We start from the raw sequence: 18,169 nt of genomic DNA, 5'->3' as shown, positions 1-18,169 counted from the left end.
TTAATTAATTAAATTTTCGACTTTCATGGCGATAAATTAATCTCATCACATAGAAAATTCGTATAATTTTTTTCATTTCTAAACTTTTTAAAATTTTATACATTTATAAGCCTTTAATTATACACAAGAATGAAATTTACAACTATAATAAAACACTGGAATTAAAAATATTTTCGAATCTTAAACAACTAATAAAGATTGACTTTTTGTTCAATAGAGCAAAGTTTTTTGGAAGATCTGTTGGAAAACACACTTTGGCACATCTGCCTATGCATTCAATGGAGTAACAAATCATTTTATTCCATATGTAATTTTAATTGATTCCGTAAAATTAGGATAAAACTTTGCAATTATTTTAGTCCATAAAATAACAAAATGTGTGTCTTTATAAAGACATTATAATGTTATTTATCCTAATTAAGGTAGTTTCTGAATAGTTAACTTATTACTAAACATATTTTTCATTGTGATTCATATATAATGTCAAAGAAGGATTATTTAAAAAATATAATAATTAATATTCTAATAAAAATACTTGCATATTGTTATTCCAATCTGAAATTATTAAATTATAAATAAAAACGGCATGTGAGATCAGCCTCCAATCACATAGTTGGCAAATGATACGTTGCCACTCTTGCTGATCTATAGTTACCCAATTAAGACAACATATTAGCATATAAGTTAGAAGGATATTTTCTCAGAATCGGCCTTTTTTCATGTAATAATTATATTATTAATATATTGAGTCTCGTACCGACTGAATTTTCCAAGGCATGCCCTCCGCCTGATTGCACTAGATATTAATTGCATTCGTTGCATTTATTCTGATCACAGTTAAATTGTAAATAATGATTTTTATCACCCTGCGTACTGGGCGTTAATCTGGTGCATTCCATGAAACAAATGAGGAAAATTATATTCAATAGCCAAATGTTCAATGCATGGATGTAACCACAAATTAGCTATTTCTGAACCACCTTTAAGCATTAGGAAAGAAATGAATGATCCGGATGCCTCTACAGCATTGGCGAGAACTATGGTTGAGTTCTAAGGGCAATTATAGGTCATAACATAGTCCCTTCCATAGGAGACACTTTCTGTCATCGGTAGAAGGTAGCCGACCTCCCACTATTTCTATAATCATCAATGTGGTGAGAAATTCCTTGATAACTTCTGGTGGCTGATAAGCTTCTGATGTGGTGGTTTCACCACTCCGCAAACTCTTCATCCCCATACCTGAAATGGCCCCCGGTATGACTCGCCATATAAGATAAAAGACCCTGACATTGATTTAATCGATATTATTAAGTTCCTCAACGCATTAAAAACATTAGAGACAATTAAAAACTACTCTTCCAGAGGACTGATTTCGATAAAATGAAATTTAACAGCGGACGATTTACATGTCAAGAAAGAAGGCATTCAGAGAAATGAAATTGAATGAGAAATTCAGAGAAATGAACCTGTTTCACCGGAATGATGAAACAGGTCCTTTTTTGTGTTAAAGTTACTTACTGAACAGAGTAAATCAAAAATGCAATATTATTCATAAGTTTCAAGAAAAGGTAAATTTAAGAGGTACAACAGCTACCTGATGGCATGAGCAACTAGAAGTGGTACGAGCGCTGTACCAGTCCCAGAGCCACAAACCACGAAGACTTCGACGAGTTCTCTTCTCTTCTTGAAGTACTGGCCAACCATGAGGGTGGCTGTGCTGCGTGTGAGGCCGAGACCAGCGCCCAGCACGACGCCACAGCTGAAGTGCAGTTGGTGCAATTGAGAGGCGAAAGATGTGAAGAGGCAACCCAGGGCGCAGACCAGCCCGCCCAGAATGGCCAGCAGGCGGGGACTCTTTCGCCGGCCAAGCGAGACCACCACAGGAGTTAGAAGAAGGCTTACAGACATGCAGGATACTCCAACTAGCACTGAAAGGAGCAAGAAACATTGTGAGGTAATATACTCAAGTTGAAAATAAAGTTCATTCCAGTCTGAAATGCATTCTACTGTAAGATTTCATACTAAAAAGGAGTGACCCTCTTCAGTGAAAAATCGACTGCATAAAAAATGGCAGAGTGTTTGAGATTTTCAAAATGATTTCAAGCTGTACAAAATGCATTCTTCAGTGAAACCTTCCAAATATTATGATTTAAATCGAAGAAAACCGGTTACGCTAAATCGGTCTAGAATCGGTCCCATTAGATTGATGCATGAACGTTTATTAAATTCAGAACCTGCATAATCTCGTTAAAGAGTTAAATATTTATCATATTTCAGAGAAGCGGTTAGTTAATAATACATTACTAGTTAGAAAGTAGGAGCAATTACTTTTATAACATTTATAAAACAGATAAAATGAAATTAATTTTATCAAGTTCCAGAGTAGCAACAATACAACTTCCCTCTGAAAATGCTTAAAAAATCTTCTCTACTAATAATAAAGACAAATGTGTAGAACATGATGACACTCTACAATGCAGACCGCTTGTTTTATTGCTACAAAATTTGGCATATACATAAGTTGAAGTGAGGAAATTTGCATCTCAGAGCTGTTTTTTTGAAATTTTATTGAATTAAGATTTAAACTGAATTTAAATTTTTTTTACATGATAACTTCCTAAAATATTATTGCACAAAAAAAAATTCCATACAGTCACGAAATTTAAAAAAAAAAATGTCTTTTTAATGACATTAATAAAACAACCGTAAATTTTTTTCCTGTTTTTTTTTTTGGTAAAATTCAAAATGATTTTTTTTACCCGATTTCCACAATTAACCGTTTTTATCGTTACCTTGCAATTAAAAAAGCTTGCATTGTTTTATCCAACATTGCATGGTTATTTTCTTCCATTGTTGAAAGTCAAAGAAAAAGAATTCTGTAGAAAATCTGTAATCTTACGACACGAATAAAAAAAAAGAGGAGTTACAATACTGTGAAAGCTATAAGGTAGGAGAATCACATATTTACATCTTTAATATGACTGTTTCCATTAGAGAGATTTAATAATATACTCCGCATACAATGGACGGAGCATATGTAAGACAATAAAAATAATATATCTTTTATGTCTGGTAATTTTATTGTGATCATTGATATGAAGTTATATCTAAAAATTCGACTGAAATTAATTATTCGACAATAATACAGATTGGACGAACTAGCAGGGCACAAAATGCGAATAGTTTAAAAACATAAGAGGGAAAGCTAATTTTACCTTATGTAGTCACAAAGTAATAAATAATATTTACTACTTTAATAAATTACATAAATTAAAATTAATTTAATCTGATATCATAACCATTACATCTCGTTTCTTCTCTCACAAATGAAATCAATTATTCTCTTAAGTTTAAATAAAATTATATAACAAATTCGCAGCTCGGCATTTCATTACTTATGTCCCCGTGCTAAGTAAATCGATAATTAAATGAAAACTCTGCTTTCCAAATGGAGCAAACATCTTTCTCAATTTATATAATTTGTTAACAAGATACGTTGCTCCTAAATTGTTAAGGCGGTGTTGCCATGGCAATTATAATAGGACGTCCGACAGCTGTCGTTCTGGATTAACTAAAGTTAAGACTCTGGAATTCTTTAATGTTATTTTATTTCACAGAATATTTGAATTAATATCATCAACCGTTAATCTAGATGAGAATAAAATTCCATTAATTTTGACATGAGACGGAATTCCAACGGGAGATTTAAAAAAAAGTAATTTTTTTATTGTTGCGTTTTTCCTTTTCATATTGTTGCTTTTTTTTTGTCTGACGACATTCTTAATAACTGTCAACATATATTGTCATTCCAGTTGTGGCATCGGAGATGACTGTATTACATTCTTCTTCAGCTTTTGGCAACATTCCTAAGACATATCATGTCAACCATTTCATTAATCGGATGAGTTGTTGGTCAACAAAAGCATTATTTTCTAATTTTCTTTATTGAGATATGCCTTTAGGAGGAGTGCATTATTTTATTGATTCAATCATTCCAATGGAATTTTATATGCTGGATACTAATGCCCAATATCATTGTAGCTTTATAGGAAGGGATATAAATTGAACGTTCTAACATAATATATTATCTAAACATTATTGCCTTTTTACTGTGCAAACAATGGTACTTTGTAACATATAGGATTATTTCTAAACATTTCAGGATCTTTTATAGAATTCTAATATATTTTTTGTCATAATTCGAGAAAAATATATTAATTAAATCACTTACTTGAAAATTAATTCATTGACATTTAATTTTATAAGAAGTTTGACTAAAATTTATATTATATTAAATTACTTAATAGTTTGTTTACCTTGGATGGCATTTAGAAAGATTTTATTATTGTTAAATTACATCGTTCGTAGAAATTATTGACAGTTACAGCTTGCTCATATAGTTTAGAAAAAGGTATGCCCTTGCTAGCGGAGATATTTTCCTTGAAATTTTTCTGAATATTTTCTAATAAATATGGTCAAACATGGTATATGCTATTGACGGTAATTTTTATGAAAACTCAACAGATCGAGAGATGGTCAATTCCTTAACATATCCGATTACAGATTTGACGTATATCTACACTTTAGATGCTAAAAAAATTCTTTCTTTAGATACTAAATAATACAATCTTACACTCTTCATTTAGAAATTATTGGGTTAATTTATATTCTGTAGAGAGCAGATAGAACTTGACAAATAGATTTCCTCAAAAGTTGGTCGAAATCTACAAATTTGGTTTTTAAAGACCATATACCACATATCTTCCGTCTACCACAAAGCGGTTTTTCGAAACGTATTTATTTTTTGACAATGAGTCATGCTGTTTTAAAATATAAAAACTGTATATAATCTGAACTTATTTGAACCACGTCCATTTTTAAATTTGCATAAATCTTGCTGGAAAAAAATGTCATGATAAAAAGCATAAAAAATATAGAAAAAGAAAAATTAATTTGTTTTTAATCACTATTTCATTTATAGATGTTTTTTTCTTCCTCATGTTTTGAAATAAATACCAATTTTGGAAAAGAAAATCGTTTTCTTATCATAATTAGCTGTTTTCCTAGAGCTACGAATACGATACTTTTTCTTTTCTTAAATTTCATAGTACATCAGTAGAAACGTTTCTATAATCGCATAGCTCTATTCATACTGTTTATATATATATTTATCATCAAGCATACGAAAGAATGCTTATAAAAATCTGTTGGATATTTTCACCTATTTTACTACATTCATTTTCGAGGCTTTATTTAATTTCGATAATTTTTTTGTGTACTGAAAGATTTGCTACTGAAATTCAGCATTCTAATGGTTTCTATGTTCTTACAATCTTTCAAATAAATATGGCGGATATTTTTACTATTATTGATACAAAAACTTCCGATTCTGTTTCAATGGCATCTTTATCTAACATAAAAAAACATCCTTTGCAATCTGGAACTCTACTGAATTGATTTGCTTCTAGATAGAATATTTTTCTGATTTCTGAACAATTAAAAAGGGAAATAACACAAAACATCCCAAAATATATGATCAGAATACTTTTGATGTTTTTCAACCGGTGAGGGATATCTTGTAGGATAGGTTAAAGTGTTAACCAAGTTCAAAAATGTTTTAAAGAAAATTAAAATAGTAGTAGATTAAAAAAATTTATTTTATCATATTCCTTTTTATTAAAGGTAAAAAGATAATTCAAGTTATGCTGTTTATTGGCTTATGGCGGTGGGAAGTAGAGAGGACTTTTCCCTTTAAAAATTAAAATCATCAAAGATAAAATTCTAAGATATTAACAAGGATAAAACAATAATTTATTTTAAAGGAAAAAAAAGAAAGAAATATTTTTTAAAAAGAATAAGTTATAGTAGATCTCTCAAGCAGGGAAAAACATTACATTCCGGCCGCCCAGTCAACATAATGGGTAGTGATAATCGCCGCTATAATCGAACTGGCACAATGGGTAGAGTCGCCGCAGTCTCATCATAAAGAATAGTATAAGTAATTCGCAGCACTTGGCTTCTAATGCTTTTTAATTTAAATACATGATATCACATTGAGAAAATTATCAATTGTATTATCTTTTTCTTTGTATTAATCATATAATTCTAACTGTTTATTATAGATGGAAATGACTACGAAATAGAAATTTTAATTTCCATATGATTTAAGGCAAATGGAATACACCTTTAGCTTCTTGATAAGAATTTTTGATAACTTTTATCAGCTGTTTCAATCATGTATTTCTTACAGTTTAGCCAACGAAAGTTCTTGTAGAATACATTTCAAAATTCTGATCCAATTCTACACCCACTCATCGTTTCACCACAAAAGCTCCGAATAGCATTCCTAATTTCTTATCACTTAATACATCAGAAGATAAACTTCCTCTAATTTATGACTTTTTTAACCTTATTTATTAACATTTATTAGTAATGATATCCCCCCTCCCCCCTACGAACTGTTTTGATAAAGGTCGTTCTCACTGCCTTATAAAGATGCAATCATAAGTCAAAAATTGACACCTGAAAGTAGTTCTCGGCACGAAATCGCAGTCAATTTTCCTCATTTTTCTCCCTTTCTTAAGCGAACAATCCATTCACGTCAATGAAATCCATCCATCATGTTTCACCTGTCAGTGTTCGCAAGCAACTTGTAACTTTTCTATTAAGGTATAATTATCAAAACATGAACGGTTCAAAGCGAACGGAGATAGGAATCGTTTGGAGAATGAAAACAGAAATTAATTTAATTAAACTTAAATGGGAAAATAACTGTGACAGAGAAGATTGCCTTTTTTTATCTCAAATAACTGTAATACGCTGTTATTATTATTTTTTGAGATAAGAGCAAATCAGTTATGTTTTTTTTAATTGAACGATAAATTTGAACGATGATATATTTAGAAAAGATGGTTATTTTTAAATGTGTTAGAAGTATAATTTTTTTCATTGATATTCTAAAGCTTGAACTTAAAAATTTATGAACTGAAATGCAGTGTGAAAAGGGCGTTACTTATCAAAAACAAAAACAGTTAAGATCAAGTCTTGCTGGAATCGGTACAGACATATCAAGAGCAGCTATGTAATCAAATGTAAAAATATGTATGATAAAGGATGTTTATTTCCTTTTTGATTCAAATATTTGTTGCGAGATGTTTATTTTTATAACGGATAATTTAAATTTTATTGAATAGTCAGTTTTTTGATTTTGTAATTTTATTTCGGAAAAAATTTGATTTGTTTATTATATTCAGACTATAGTGCGTAAATCATGATTAATTGGAATTAAGATCTAGCAGGTTTAAGTTCTCTTAAAGAACTATTTTTTATAATTCAATCTATCAGATCTTTGAGAGGGGGGGGCGACCTAAAATTTTTGTCTTTCTTAACTATATAAAATTTTAATTCGGTTTTATTTCCATGTGGCATTTAATTCTGAATTGGTTAGAAATTTTATTTTTCAATGATTAATTTTCTTTTTATTTAATTATATTTTGTCTAAATTATTATTTAGGAAAATATCAAAAATGATGCTAATAAATTAAAAAAGTTAAAAATTGTAAACCTTTTATAACGAAAAACAACAATAAATCAATTAAATTCAAACAAGAATACAGCTAAGATAGATAAAATTATATCTCTTATCTCAAAGGACTGTAATGCATGAATTTTTTTCACTTATTTAACGATAAATGATGATTAGTTGCTTTTATTTTCTGAAATGGAAATTGAAACCTAATATTTGAGAAAATTAAGAGCCATGAAATATGTTAAATATTGTAATCATTTTCTCACTATATATTTAAACATGCATTTAATTAATTTCATTAAAAATTTAGAATGTGATAATCAAACTCCATTAGATTATCAAATTCTAGCTTAATTTTTATTTATTTAAATTCCAAAAATTATTTCTTCTATGTGCACATTTCTATATTGAAAATTTGTACCAAATTTCATAGCTGTAGATCAATGATCTAGCCGGTAGAGCGCTAACAAATACATAGACAAATATGCACACGCATTCTTTTTGATTATTAGTAGATATTCTAAATATATTTGGATTTGATGATTTTTATTTGAAAAAATGTTTTGAACTTAAAATATGTACCTTTTCATGTACTTTTTCATAAGTAAGTGTGTTATAAGTATTCTCCATTTACTTATATAAGTAACGTAACCTTACGTAGTATACTTACGTTTTACATATACTTTTGTAAGTATAATCTACATAAGCTTACAAAAAATGAACAAAAAAAGAACATAAAAAAAACATTAACTCAGATTCATTGGAAACTCAATAAACAAAACAGTAATTTGATACAGATATACGATTATATATTAGATACATCGCTGACACGAATATACTCGTGTTTTGGAAATAATATACTCTACAGATAAGTTAGTATTTTCAGATACACTGTCTATGGATAAAATGTTATTAATAAATTCTGTCAAGTAGGCTTTGCAATTGTTTCGTTCCACCATGTTAAATGTTCAACTAAAATTTCACCAATTTATTAGATCTAAGAAATAGCAATTTATCTTCAAATTTCATATGTACGAATAATTGTTCATTCTTAGGTATATATATTCCATAAAAACGTTACTCTTTTAAAAAGAAAAAAAAAGGAATTACATAACACTGCTTCATTTTTTTATTATTAATGATATGTATTAATTAAAATGCTCAATAATTATTATTTCTGATTTTTTTTCTATCTTTGCGACTACCAAAATAGGGCTATATTCCTGGTTAAAAATCATAACCGTAAGATAATCTCAACTAATAACAAGGGGGAATGCATGTTAAGGATATGCAGGTCAAACTTTTGACTTACGTTTTTCAAACAGGGCAGATATGCACTTTGGAAAATGGAAATGTATATCTCTGAGCAAAATTTTTGTGTTTGCCTTCATTTTCATCATAACTTCCGAAAAAATGATTTTACATAACCTTAAAGTTGAAAAGTTATTTTTTCAACGATACCTGTTTTATACCGTATCATTTTTCTCTATATTATTAATTAATTTTCTCTATTTTTAAATGAAGCATATTTTGTAATACAATATTTCACTGCTGATGTAAAATTGAAATTGTTTCAATTATCGCTACTAATATTTTTATTTTTTTTTAAATTGATGTTGAACAATATATGAATATTTCAGCTTATTTTTTAAACTTGAGTAAGTTATATTATAAGGAATGACTGAAATAAAATTCTTAAAATTTTGTTGTACTTGCAATGAAGGTTTCTATTCAAAATTAAATTATGATGAGTTTTTTAAAAATGAGTCGATTTTTAATTTATAAATTAATTTATACTGTTGCTTTTTTCTGTGATATTACAATTATATATTATAATTACATGTGATATTACAATATAATATTATATTGTAATATCAATATAGTGTATTGTCTTAATGTTCTTAATGTCACAACTCTTTTCTGTGATATTACAATATAATATTATAATTACATCCATGAAGATATAGACAGAAAACTAGTGGAATGAAAAATGAAATGAACAAAATGATGCAAGGCTTCAAAAATAGTATTAATTATATGTCAATTAAGATTTGAATTGAAAAAATATTTTATTGACTAAGCAATTAAATCCTAAATACAAAAACTATTTAATCAAAATTTTTAGCGATAATTGATCTCAGCATTCCAAAGAGTTGCCGAAAACGGTTAATTTTATTTAAAAGTCAATTTTATTAATTATTATTTTACAAAAAAGAAAAAAAAAACCTAGCTAGCATGCACATTTAAAGAAAATAAATACATCGATGGACTTTGATTTTTTTCTTCAATTTATCAATGCCTTATTCTTAAGTGCATGTTAAATATCCGAGTCTTTTGCATTAAAATAACATTCAGACAATACATTACAATTCTGAAATCAATTTAAAACGAAAGATCCGAAGAATGCATATCTACAAAACTTATCAAAAATGTCACAAACTGTTTAAAACTTGTTGCTGTTCGAGATATTAAAAAAAATGGGCTCTTATGGCACAAGAATGGGCCGTAAAACAAGATCCATAGGCCATTAAGATATGCATTTATTCAAGAGGGAAAAAAACGGCGTCTTAAAGAGGTCGTCCAGCACTATCATCGATCTCTGGATTCATTACAATGCAGCGCACGACCAGCGATAACTCATGATATCTATTTACCGCTTTCGTTTGCTTTAGCTGAGACCAAGATTTATCCTGGGAATGTTTCTCTGTCTTAATAATAAATGCGATCAGATTGTACATTGTTATATGCGATGCTTTTATTGATGGAATCTGAATTTGTCCGCTGAATTGAGTGGCATGCATTTGTTATTTCCAATGGCATTCCGATGAAATGCATTCATAAATTTAGTGAAAATTAAAAACATTCACACGAATTTTTATTTGTGTATTAAATAGGACAATTTTAATATTATTTTTTCTTTTCTTTTTTTTATCCTGAGATATATTGTTTCTTAAACTCATAAACAGATGGCGACACGTGAATGGAATCAAAATTTAATTTAGTTAATAATTAGTTGATAATTAAGTTCTGAAAATATGGATATAAGATATCTTTAATTGAAGAGATTAAGGTAATTAAAAAGTGTGTGAAGTTTTAAACTTTGCAGCAGATAAGAAAGTAAAAAGAAAATCGATTGCACAATTTTATCGTTACAAGCATAAAGCAAATCAAGTTACAAGCTATTTTTAAAAAATATCTATTTTTCAGTATTTTTGTAAAATGTCCCAATTATGGAATTTTATAGGAAAATATATAATTCTTACATTTAGTTCCTTCAAATATATTCATATTTAATAATTATGATTAAAATTTTCAAAAACTTTATATTTACTGGAGTATAAAGATATATTTTATGCAAGAAAGTTTAGGTTCACGAGTCTGTCTTTATAATTTATTATATGAATACATATATGTTACAGACAATCGATGCCTAGCGAATGTCGATATTCTCCGATTAATGTTAGTAGGGTGTGTTAACATTCATCGAAGAATGCTGACTTTCTGGAATTTCGACCTTTCACAGTAACTATGTTACGGCTAATGCGATAAATCGATTATGATTAAATATTATTTCATATGATTAAATAAATCGATAATGATACGATGACTGACTAATAGTCAAGCCAAATTGATTAATCTATTTATAACATTAATTTTTCATAATAATCTATCAAACACGTTGACCTAATATATTTAACGAAATAAAAGTTCTGCGTTTCTTTCTGAATTATTTTTTTTAATTTTTTGCAAAGTTTTTATTAATCTGTTTCAGTGTTTCTCTGAGAGTAAAAACCTTTCAACCGTTTCTTTAAATATTTAATCACAGAGATTTCTTCCATTGTTGAGAGCTAATGAAGAAAGGTTTGTTATTCCGATTATATTACGTATTTTGTAAGTTAGCTCAGAGATTTAATTGAAATTCAATATTCCCGATATATTTGTCGAATGATTAGGTACTCAAAAACGGCGAATTAAGTAGTCTATACTTATATAAAGCTCAATGTGTGTGTGTTGGCGCTATACAGGCCAGACCGTTTGACTTACAGCTACCAAATTTGCCACATGTATACCTTGGAGGTCGGAAATGTGCACCTGGGGTCCTTTTTCTTGAATTTTTAATTAGAATTTTAATTATTAATTAAAAACTAACTTTACCGCCAAAAAATCTTTCCCCCACCGCCAAATGAGTAAGGCTTCAGTTTTTTTTCCCACGCTAACAAGGATAGGCTTAACATATTTTCGGCCGATTATTTCAAACGATTCTGTTTATATTCTTAGTGTTTGATGCATTTAAAATCAAACATTGATAATTAATCGATCTGTTCACGATGATCTTTGAAAATTTTGTTAACAAATTTTTGAGATATTATATAAATAATTAAATATATTCTTTAGTGCCCATCAGGTTTAAATGCTCAGTGTCTCTATCTTCAGCAATCATATTATTAAAAAATGCTTTGTTTGAGTAAAAAATATTATATTAATTGCAGATTAATCATTTCCACTTTAATTTAAAGCACAAATTCTACGGGAGCTAACAGAAAATGAGAGAGATACATATCACGTTATGACTGAAGGCCTTTATAATATTATGAGTGAATTATATGACTATCAAAATTTGAAATATTTTAAGGAAGCTATTAAAGTAGGAATTACATAAAATATTTAATTATTAAAATTTTAACAAGTATTAAGATTGGCGAACTGGCTGGTCGCCAAAGGCGGCTAGTAAATTAATGAAACGATACTAATGTATGTAAACTAGTGAGAGTGGTCACCTTGATATTTTCTCGTATATTCGCTTGTGTATTATAAACCGCATTGGTGAAACAATAGATACGAAAGAAACTGTTAGCAATCGATCATTGACGAATAATGGCTAGGAAGTGGTTAATTAAAAAGAACTGAGCGAATCTTAGGCATTGTTTTTCCAATGAAGAAAATCAAAGTTTGACGACAAAATTCGCAGAATTCTATACTAATGTGTAAAGGCCATATACCAAATTTCGCAGAATTCTATACTAATGTGTAAAGGCCATATACGAAATTTCGCAGAATTCTACACTAATGTTTAAAGGCCATATACCAAATTTCGCAGAATTCTATACTAATGTGTAAAAGCCATATACCAAATTTTAAACGTCAAATTGAAATTGTTTTGGAGTTCCAGTTCCGCAGACATATAGATATAATTGCAAAGTTATTATTGTTGTTATTATTATTATTACTCAGAGAGCTCAAAGCAAATAATGGAAATGAAGAAGCGCTAAAAAATAGAGACTATAAAATTTGAAAACGTCATGCAAAAAATTTTGTTAGAATTTAAATTATATAAAAATTATTTTCATGATACTTCTCTTAGACTTTGGCCCCTTGCCAAATCAGTGACAAAAGTAGAACTTTCACCACCAGATACCACATTCATCCATGGATCGGTGATGAAAATCTATGAAATCACCAGGAAAATAATTAATAAATAATAAATAGATAAAGGTATTTTGATCTCTCGTATTTTAAAATAGGGATAAATGCTCGAATAATGACCTTAAAATATTTCGAATAGGTAATTGAAGTAGGATTTTGGATGTAGAAATTTTGGTATCAGTTCTTAGAATTGTTCGGTAAAAGTTATTATATATTTTTTAATTTATCAAAATTCAGTAAATTATGTTAGAAGAAGAAGTTTTTAAAATCATAATTATTTTTTCTCTCTGACTCCACGAAATTTATTTTTCTTCAATTATCAGAAACAATATTAGAGGAAAAAAAACAATAAATCAAAAAAATACATTAAATTTTAAAATTCGAGCTACGAGATGCATAAAACCATCATTACCACTATAAAGCTAAATTTGCTGTTGTACATCTCCAAGAACAGAAGAGCTATATAAAGTCTATGAAATTGTGCACCCTGAAGAAGTCCAATACTAACAATGGGCTGTCAATAAGACCCTGCCTTGAGAGGCCCAGACAAATAAGAATGTGATCAAGTGAAGCCTTTTCCGTAAAACGCTTGTGGAAGTCTTCAAAACTCTTTGAACCCTCAGAATATTTATAGTTCTATTGTGCCCACTGAGGAAGTCAGTCTAAAAGTAGTCTAAACCGGCCTACTACAATTAAGAGTCAGAGAGCTCCCTGGACATCTACTCTTATACCAGTGATGCATCGGTGGGATAAGCCAAATGGTTTTATTTTGCCTTTTACATCTCAAAAATATTTACATACAGGTAAGAGTTTCAGTAGGCACAGAAGCATCTCTAGCTCCCTCTTTAGCCAGGGTGTTCACAATCTCATTAACCTCGATGCCAGTATGAGGGAGTATCCATTGCGGATGAGTCTGATGAGACAAGAAAAGCCGTTTTAGGTTTTTGAGTATATTCACTCCCACATTATCCCTCACACTATGCCATTCGATGCCAGCATGAAACGGTATCCATTGTAGGTTGATCTGATGAGACAAGAAAAGGCGTGTCAGGTTTGTGAGTATATTCACTCCCACATTATCCCTCACACTATGCCATTCTATGCCAGCATGAAAAGGTATCCATTGTACGCTGATCTGATAAGAGAAGAAAAGGCGTTTCAGGTGTTTGAGTATATTCACTCCCACATTATCTCTCACACTATATCAGTTGCCCAAGTGTTGAATTGAGCTTATAGTATCTGACCGAATCTTTATTTCATTTTTGTGAGTGAATGACCTGAGCAATTCCAATCCTTCGTTCATGGCAATAATCTAGCTAAATTTCAAAATAAAGCAAAATAAAACTAGATTTCATACTCGTAAATACGATATATTTGTCTGGATACCTCGCAAACACGTATTGTAAGTATAAATATTACAAAATTAATTACAAACAGACAAACTGGTAATGATACAACTATGAATCAATATGTAGCATAAAGTTAAAATTTATGAAGAAAGAACTCATTTTGAATGAATCACTTTTTGAAGCAGCCAAATCTCATTAGTTGGAAGAAAAAGGAAAAGCAAATTTAAAAAGAAAAAGAAAAAATTCATTTCATTCAAGACATCAAAATCAAGTTCGCAATCAATTTTATCTCAAGATTTCATCGATTTTCAATTGCCATAACTACACGGACATCAATTGCGCAGTCATCTCAGGAATTTTCCTTCACAGATTTTTTTTAACCTTTTATCAGTGATCGGAATGACATTTAATGAAAACTCTAGCAACAGAGATGAGAAAGGCATCTTTGTTTATTTCAGAGAATCATCAAAATGAATTATCAGATAATTTTTTCTTCGCCTATCAGATTAATTATCATTCTTTCACATAATGGATAAATCAGATGAGAAAAAAATTCTTTTTCTAAAGGCAGAAAATGTTACACTTTCGTCATTTATTATTAACAATTTCTTTGGTTTTTAAATTATAAACTCACTACTATGTTCTCTTATATTTTCGTATTTTTTTCCCTATTTTCTTTTTTGTCTGTTTATTAGTTAATTTTTAAGCCTTTTTATTTGAGAATTTGATTGCATAACATACAGAATGTTCACATAATTCATGTACAATTTCAAGAAGTTGTAACTTATTAAGTATAAACACTAAAATAATTCGACAAATAACTGATGAAAGAACGGCCGAATTAATGGAGGTGCCAGATTAATAGATCATTTCAATAACCTGCATTTTAATTTTTAAAAAAAACCATGTACAAAATAATACAAAATGGAAAAAAAATATATTTTTATGACCCCCCCCCCTCCCTCCTAGTTTACTTGGTAATTTTCAATAAGCGATAAAAAACGGTCAGGTTAATAAATAATTATTTTATTAAATGAATTTTAATTTAAAAAATCAGTATGCAAATATACAGATCAATATACAAAATGCAAAAAGAATTATAAAAATTCTACTAATAAAAACGGAACTATTCATAGTTTATTTAGTAATTTCCGAGCGCCGTTATGCATAAGGTGCATAAATTTGATTTGGCCAAGATGGTTACGTTCTCGGGTTTACTTGCCAATTTTCAGCTTACATCAGTTACTTCAATCAGCGACAGTTTGCATTTTATGTCGATTTATCGGGAGGAACGTACAAATAAACAAATATGATAAATATGTGCTTAACAGGATACTGCTACTTTCAATGATTGTACTTTGCTAAGTGGTGGTGGGCAGAAAAATGAGCGGTTTATAGATCTCGTATTTCCGCAGATAATCTATTGCTAAATGTAAACTTCTCCTCCTTTTATCTATTTTGTCACCCCAACTTTTGACGAAATAAGCACTTCTTGACGCATGCTTACAAGCCCGGATGATTTCTAATCCGAGAAAGAAAAGTAAATATGCACTTAACTGGACAGACCTTTTGACTTAGAATTAACCAACGATATCATAAATACACTTTGAAGTGTGGCAATGTGAACGCGGATTGATGTTTTCAAATTTTAATTATTCAAAATTGAGCTTGAATTCAGTATCTTTCAAAGAAACTATCAAATATACTATAACAAAAAATTGATTTTATGTTGTATTTTAATGATGCCAATTTAAGTGCAATTGCTCCTAAATTTCAACAGTCAATTGTTTCTTTCTCTTTTTTTTTGCATAGAATTCAACAAAATTTTCTATTGTTGTTATAAAATTCAAACCATTTTCATTATTGCATCGGATATTTAACTTCTTTATTTAAAATTTTAAAAAAATGTTTTTTAATTGTGCCAATTTATGCTCTATGCAATTCCCCCCCCCCCCCCCGAATTTCAACGACAGATTTTATTATTGTTATAAAACTCAAACTATTTTGTTTGCTTCATATAATATTTAATTTCTTGATTTAAAATATTTTTTAATTGTTTTTTTAAGTTACTAATTTAAGTACTGTGCAACTTCTCCTAAATTTCAACAGTTAAAAAGATGTTTGCATAATTTTCAACAAACAGATTTCATTATTCTTAAAAGATTCAAATAATTTCGTTACTTTCGAATATTTAATCATTTAATTATCTTTTATTGTTTAAAACCAAGGAAGAAAGATTTCGTTAAATAATGCGCCTGCTTACATAAAGAATCAGGAAGAGAATATACATTACGGAGAAAGAGGAAGTGCATTTAGAAGCAGATTACCTAAATACTTAAATTTTAATGCCACTATGATGTCACGGGACCTAATTGAAAAGGTCCCAGACACAACAAACATAACGTGTGTATTAATATAAAGCTGTTTACCGCTAAATAACGATGTCTGTCTCAATGTTTAAAAATACTTTTCTGAAGTGATTATGAACTTCTAGTTATGCACAAGAGATTTTACCGAAATAGAATCAATATTCCCGCTGAACCAACTAGTCGTCAAAGCTGATTAGTAATAAAAACTTTCTGAGTGAGTGAACTAAAATCTTTCTCAGGTGTTCAAAGAAAGAAATTTGATTCAAAAATAAAACATTGCAAAGGAATTTCATACCAAAATCGAAGGGGAGTGTTAAAGAAGGCATCAAAGTAAAACTAAGCACATTTTCTTTTAGTAAAACTACAAGTTAACAATGATTCAGAGAAATAAGTAATTTTTTAAAATTAAATTTTAAATATTAAAATATTTAGAAATAAAAAATCCTAAGTACAACGAATTTTAGACCTCTTTTTTTAAACTTATATTTACACAGATGAAACTATTTTAAATTCCGAAAACGCTTATGAGTGACTTAACAAAAAATTGTTCAATCAGAAATGGATTTTTATTATTTGACTTATATTCAATACAACTTGCTAAAAGACTCCCTCTAAATTTTCTAGTTTAGGCACGATTCTATCGAATCTATCGAACATTTTTATCGACTCTTCGAGTGATCGATGTTTGGCTAATTGAATCTAATATTTTTACTGAATCGATCATGCGAACCTTGGCACTTAATCCCTGGCATGCGATTAACACATAGCTACACATACATTTTGATGCCCTTTTTTTCAACTTATTGGAAACAAAATTTGACTTAGAATACAGTTGTAGAGTGAATTTCACAAACCAAATTTCATTTTTGAAAGTCATTGCATTTACATGCATGAGCAATTAGAAACCGACAGACTGTAAGCTTTTTAATAGATGTGGTAGAAAATTTTATAAGAATCTACATTTTAGATTCTTAAACTGTGTATGAAATTTCATGTATTTAGATTTTCACCTTTTTATAGTTATCGAGTTCGCTCGTACTCGAACAACCGAATAGACATATTTTCTCTGAATCGATTTTGGAATTGCGGTGACCTGATGGTAAAGTCTCGGCTTCGAAACTGAAAGGTTTCAGGTTCGAGACCCGATTCCACAAAAGAACCGTGATATAAGCGGGTCTGGTGCACTTAAACGTCCAAGCCAAACGTCCTCCAGCTGGTATGGTGTGGTGTGGAGAGGGGGGTACCAGCTCAGGTGTCGTCCTCGTCATCTGACCATGGTTCAAAATTAAGATGTTCGTCCAAAAATAATCATAGGGTTGCTTTAAAACGGGACGTTAATATAACTAAACCAAATTAAAACTGAATCGATTTTGTTCAAAATTTGATAAAAATCTGCAAATATGATCTAAAGATCATACATGATCATATATGATCTAAAGATTTCATCCGCTTAGCTCAAATTGTCTTTGACAGACATCATTTTATTTTTATTTATTCGG

The 18,169-nt window shown here is 29.4% G+C and overlaps 1 protein-coding gene across 1 annotated transcript in view; it reads right to left on the bottom strand.

Annotated features, from left to right (window-relative positions):
• Nucleotides 1-18,169, bottom strand: part of LOC129976615 (monocarboxylate transporter 12-like) — a 249,466-nt gene that overhangs the window by 16,288 nt on the left and 215,009 nt on the right. Inside the window, exon 2 of the mRNA XM_056090262.1 lies at nt 1,595-1,928. Within this exon, the coding sequence (XP_055946237.1) occupies nt 1,595-1,928 (334 nt within the window). The remainder of the gene's footprint in view (nt 1-1,594; nt 1,929-18,169) is intronic.

The sequence above is a fragment of the Argiope bruennichi genome, chromosome 7, assembly GCF_947563725.1.
Source record: "Argiope bruennichi chromosome 7, qqArgBrue1.1, whole genome shotgun sequence".
Taxonomy (NCBI): Eukaryota; Metazoa; Arthropoda; class Arachnida; order Araneae; family Araneidae; genus Argiope; species Argiope bruennichi.
This window is presented reverse-complemented; position numbering and strand designations above follow the sequence as displayed.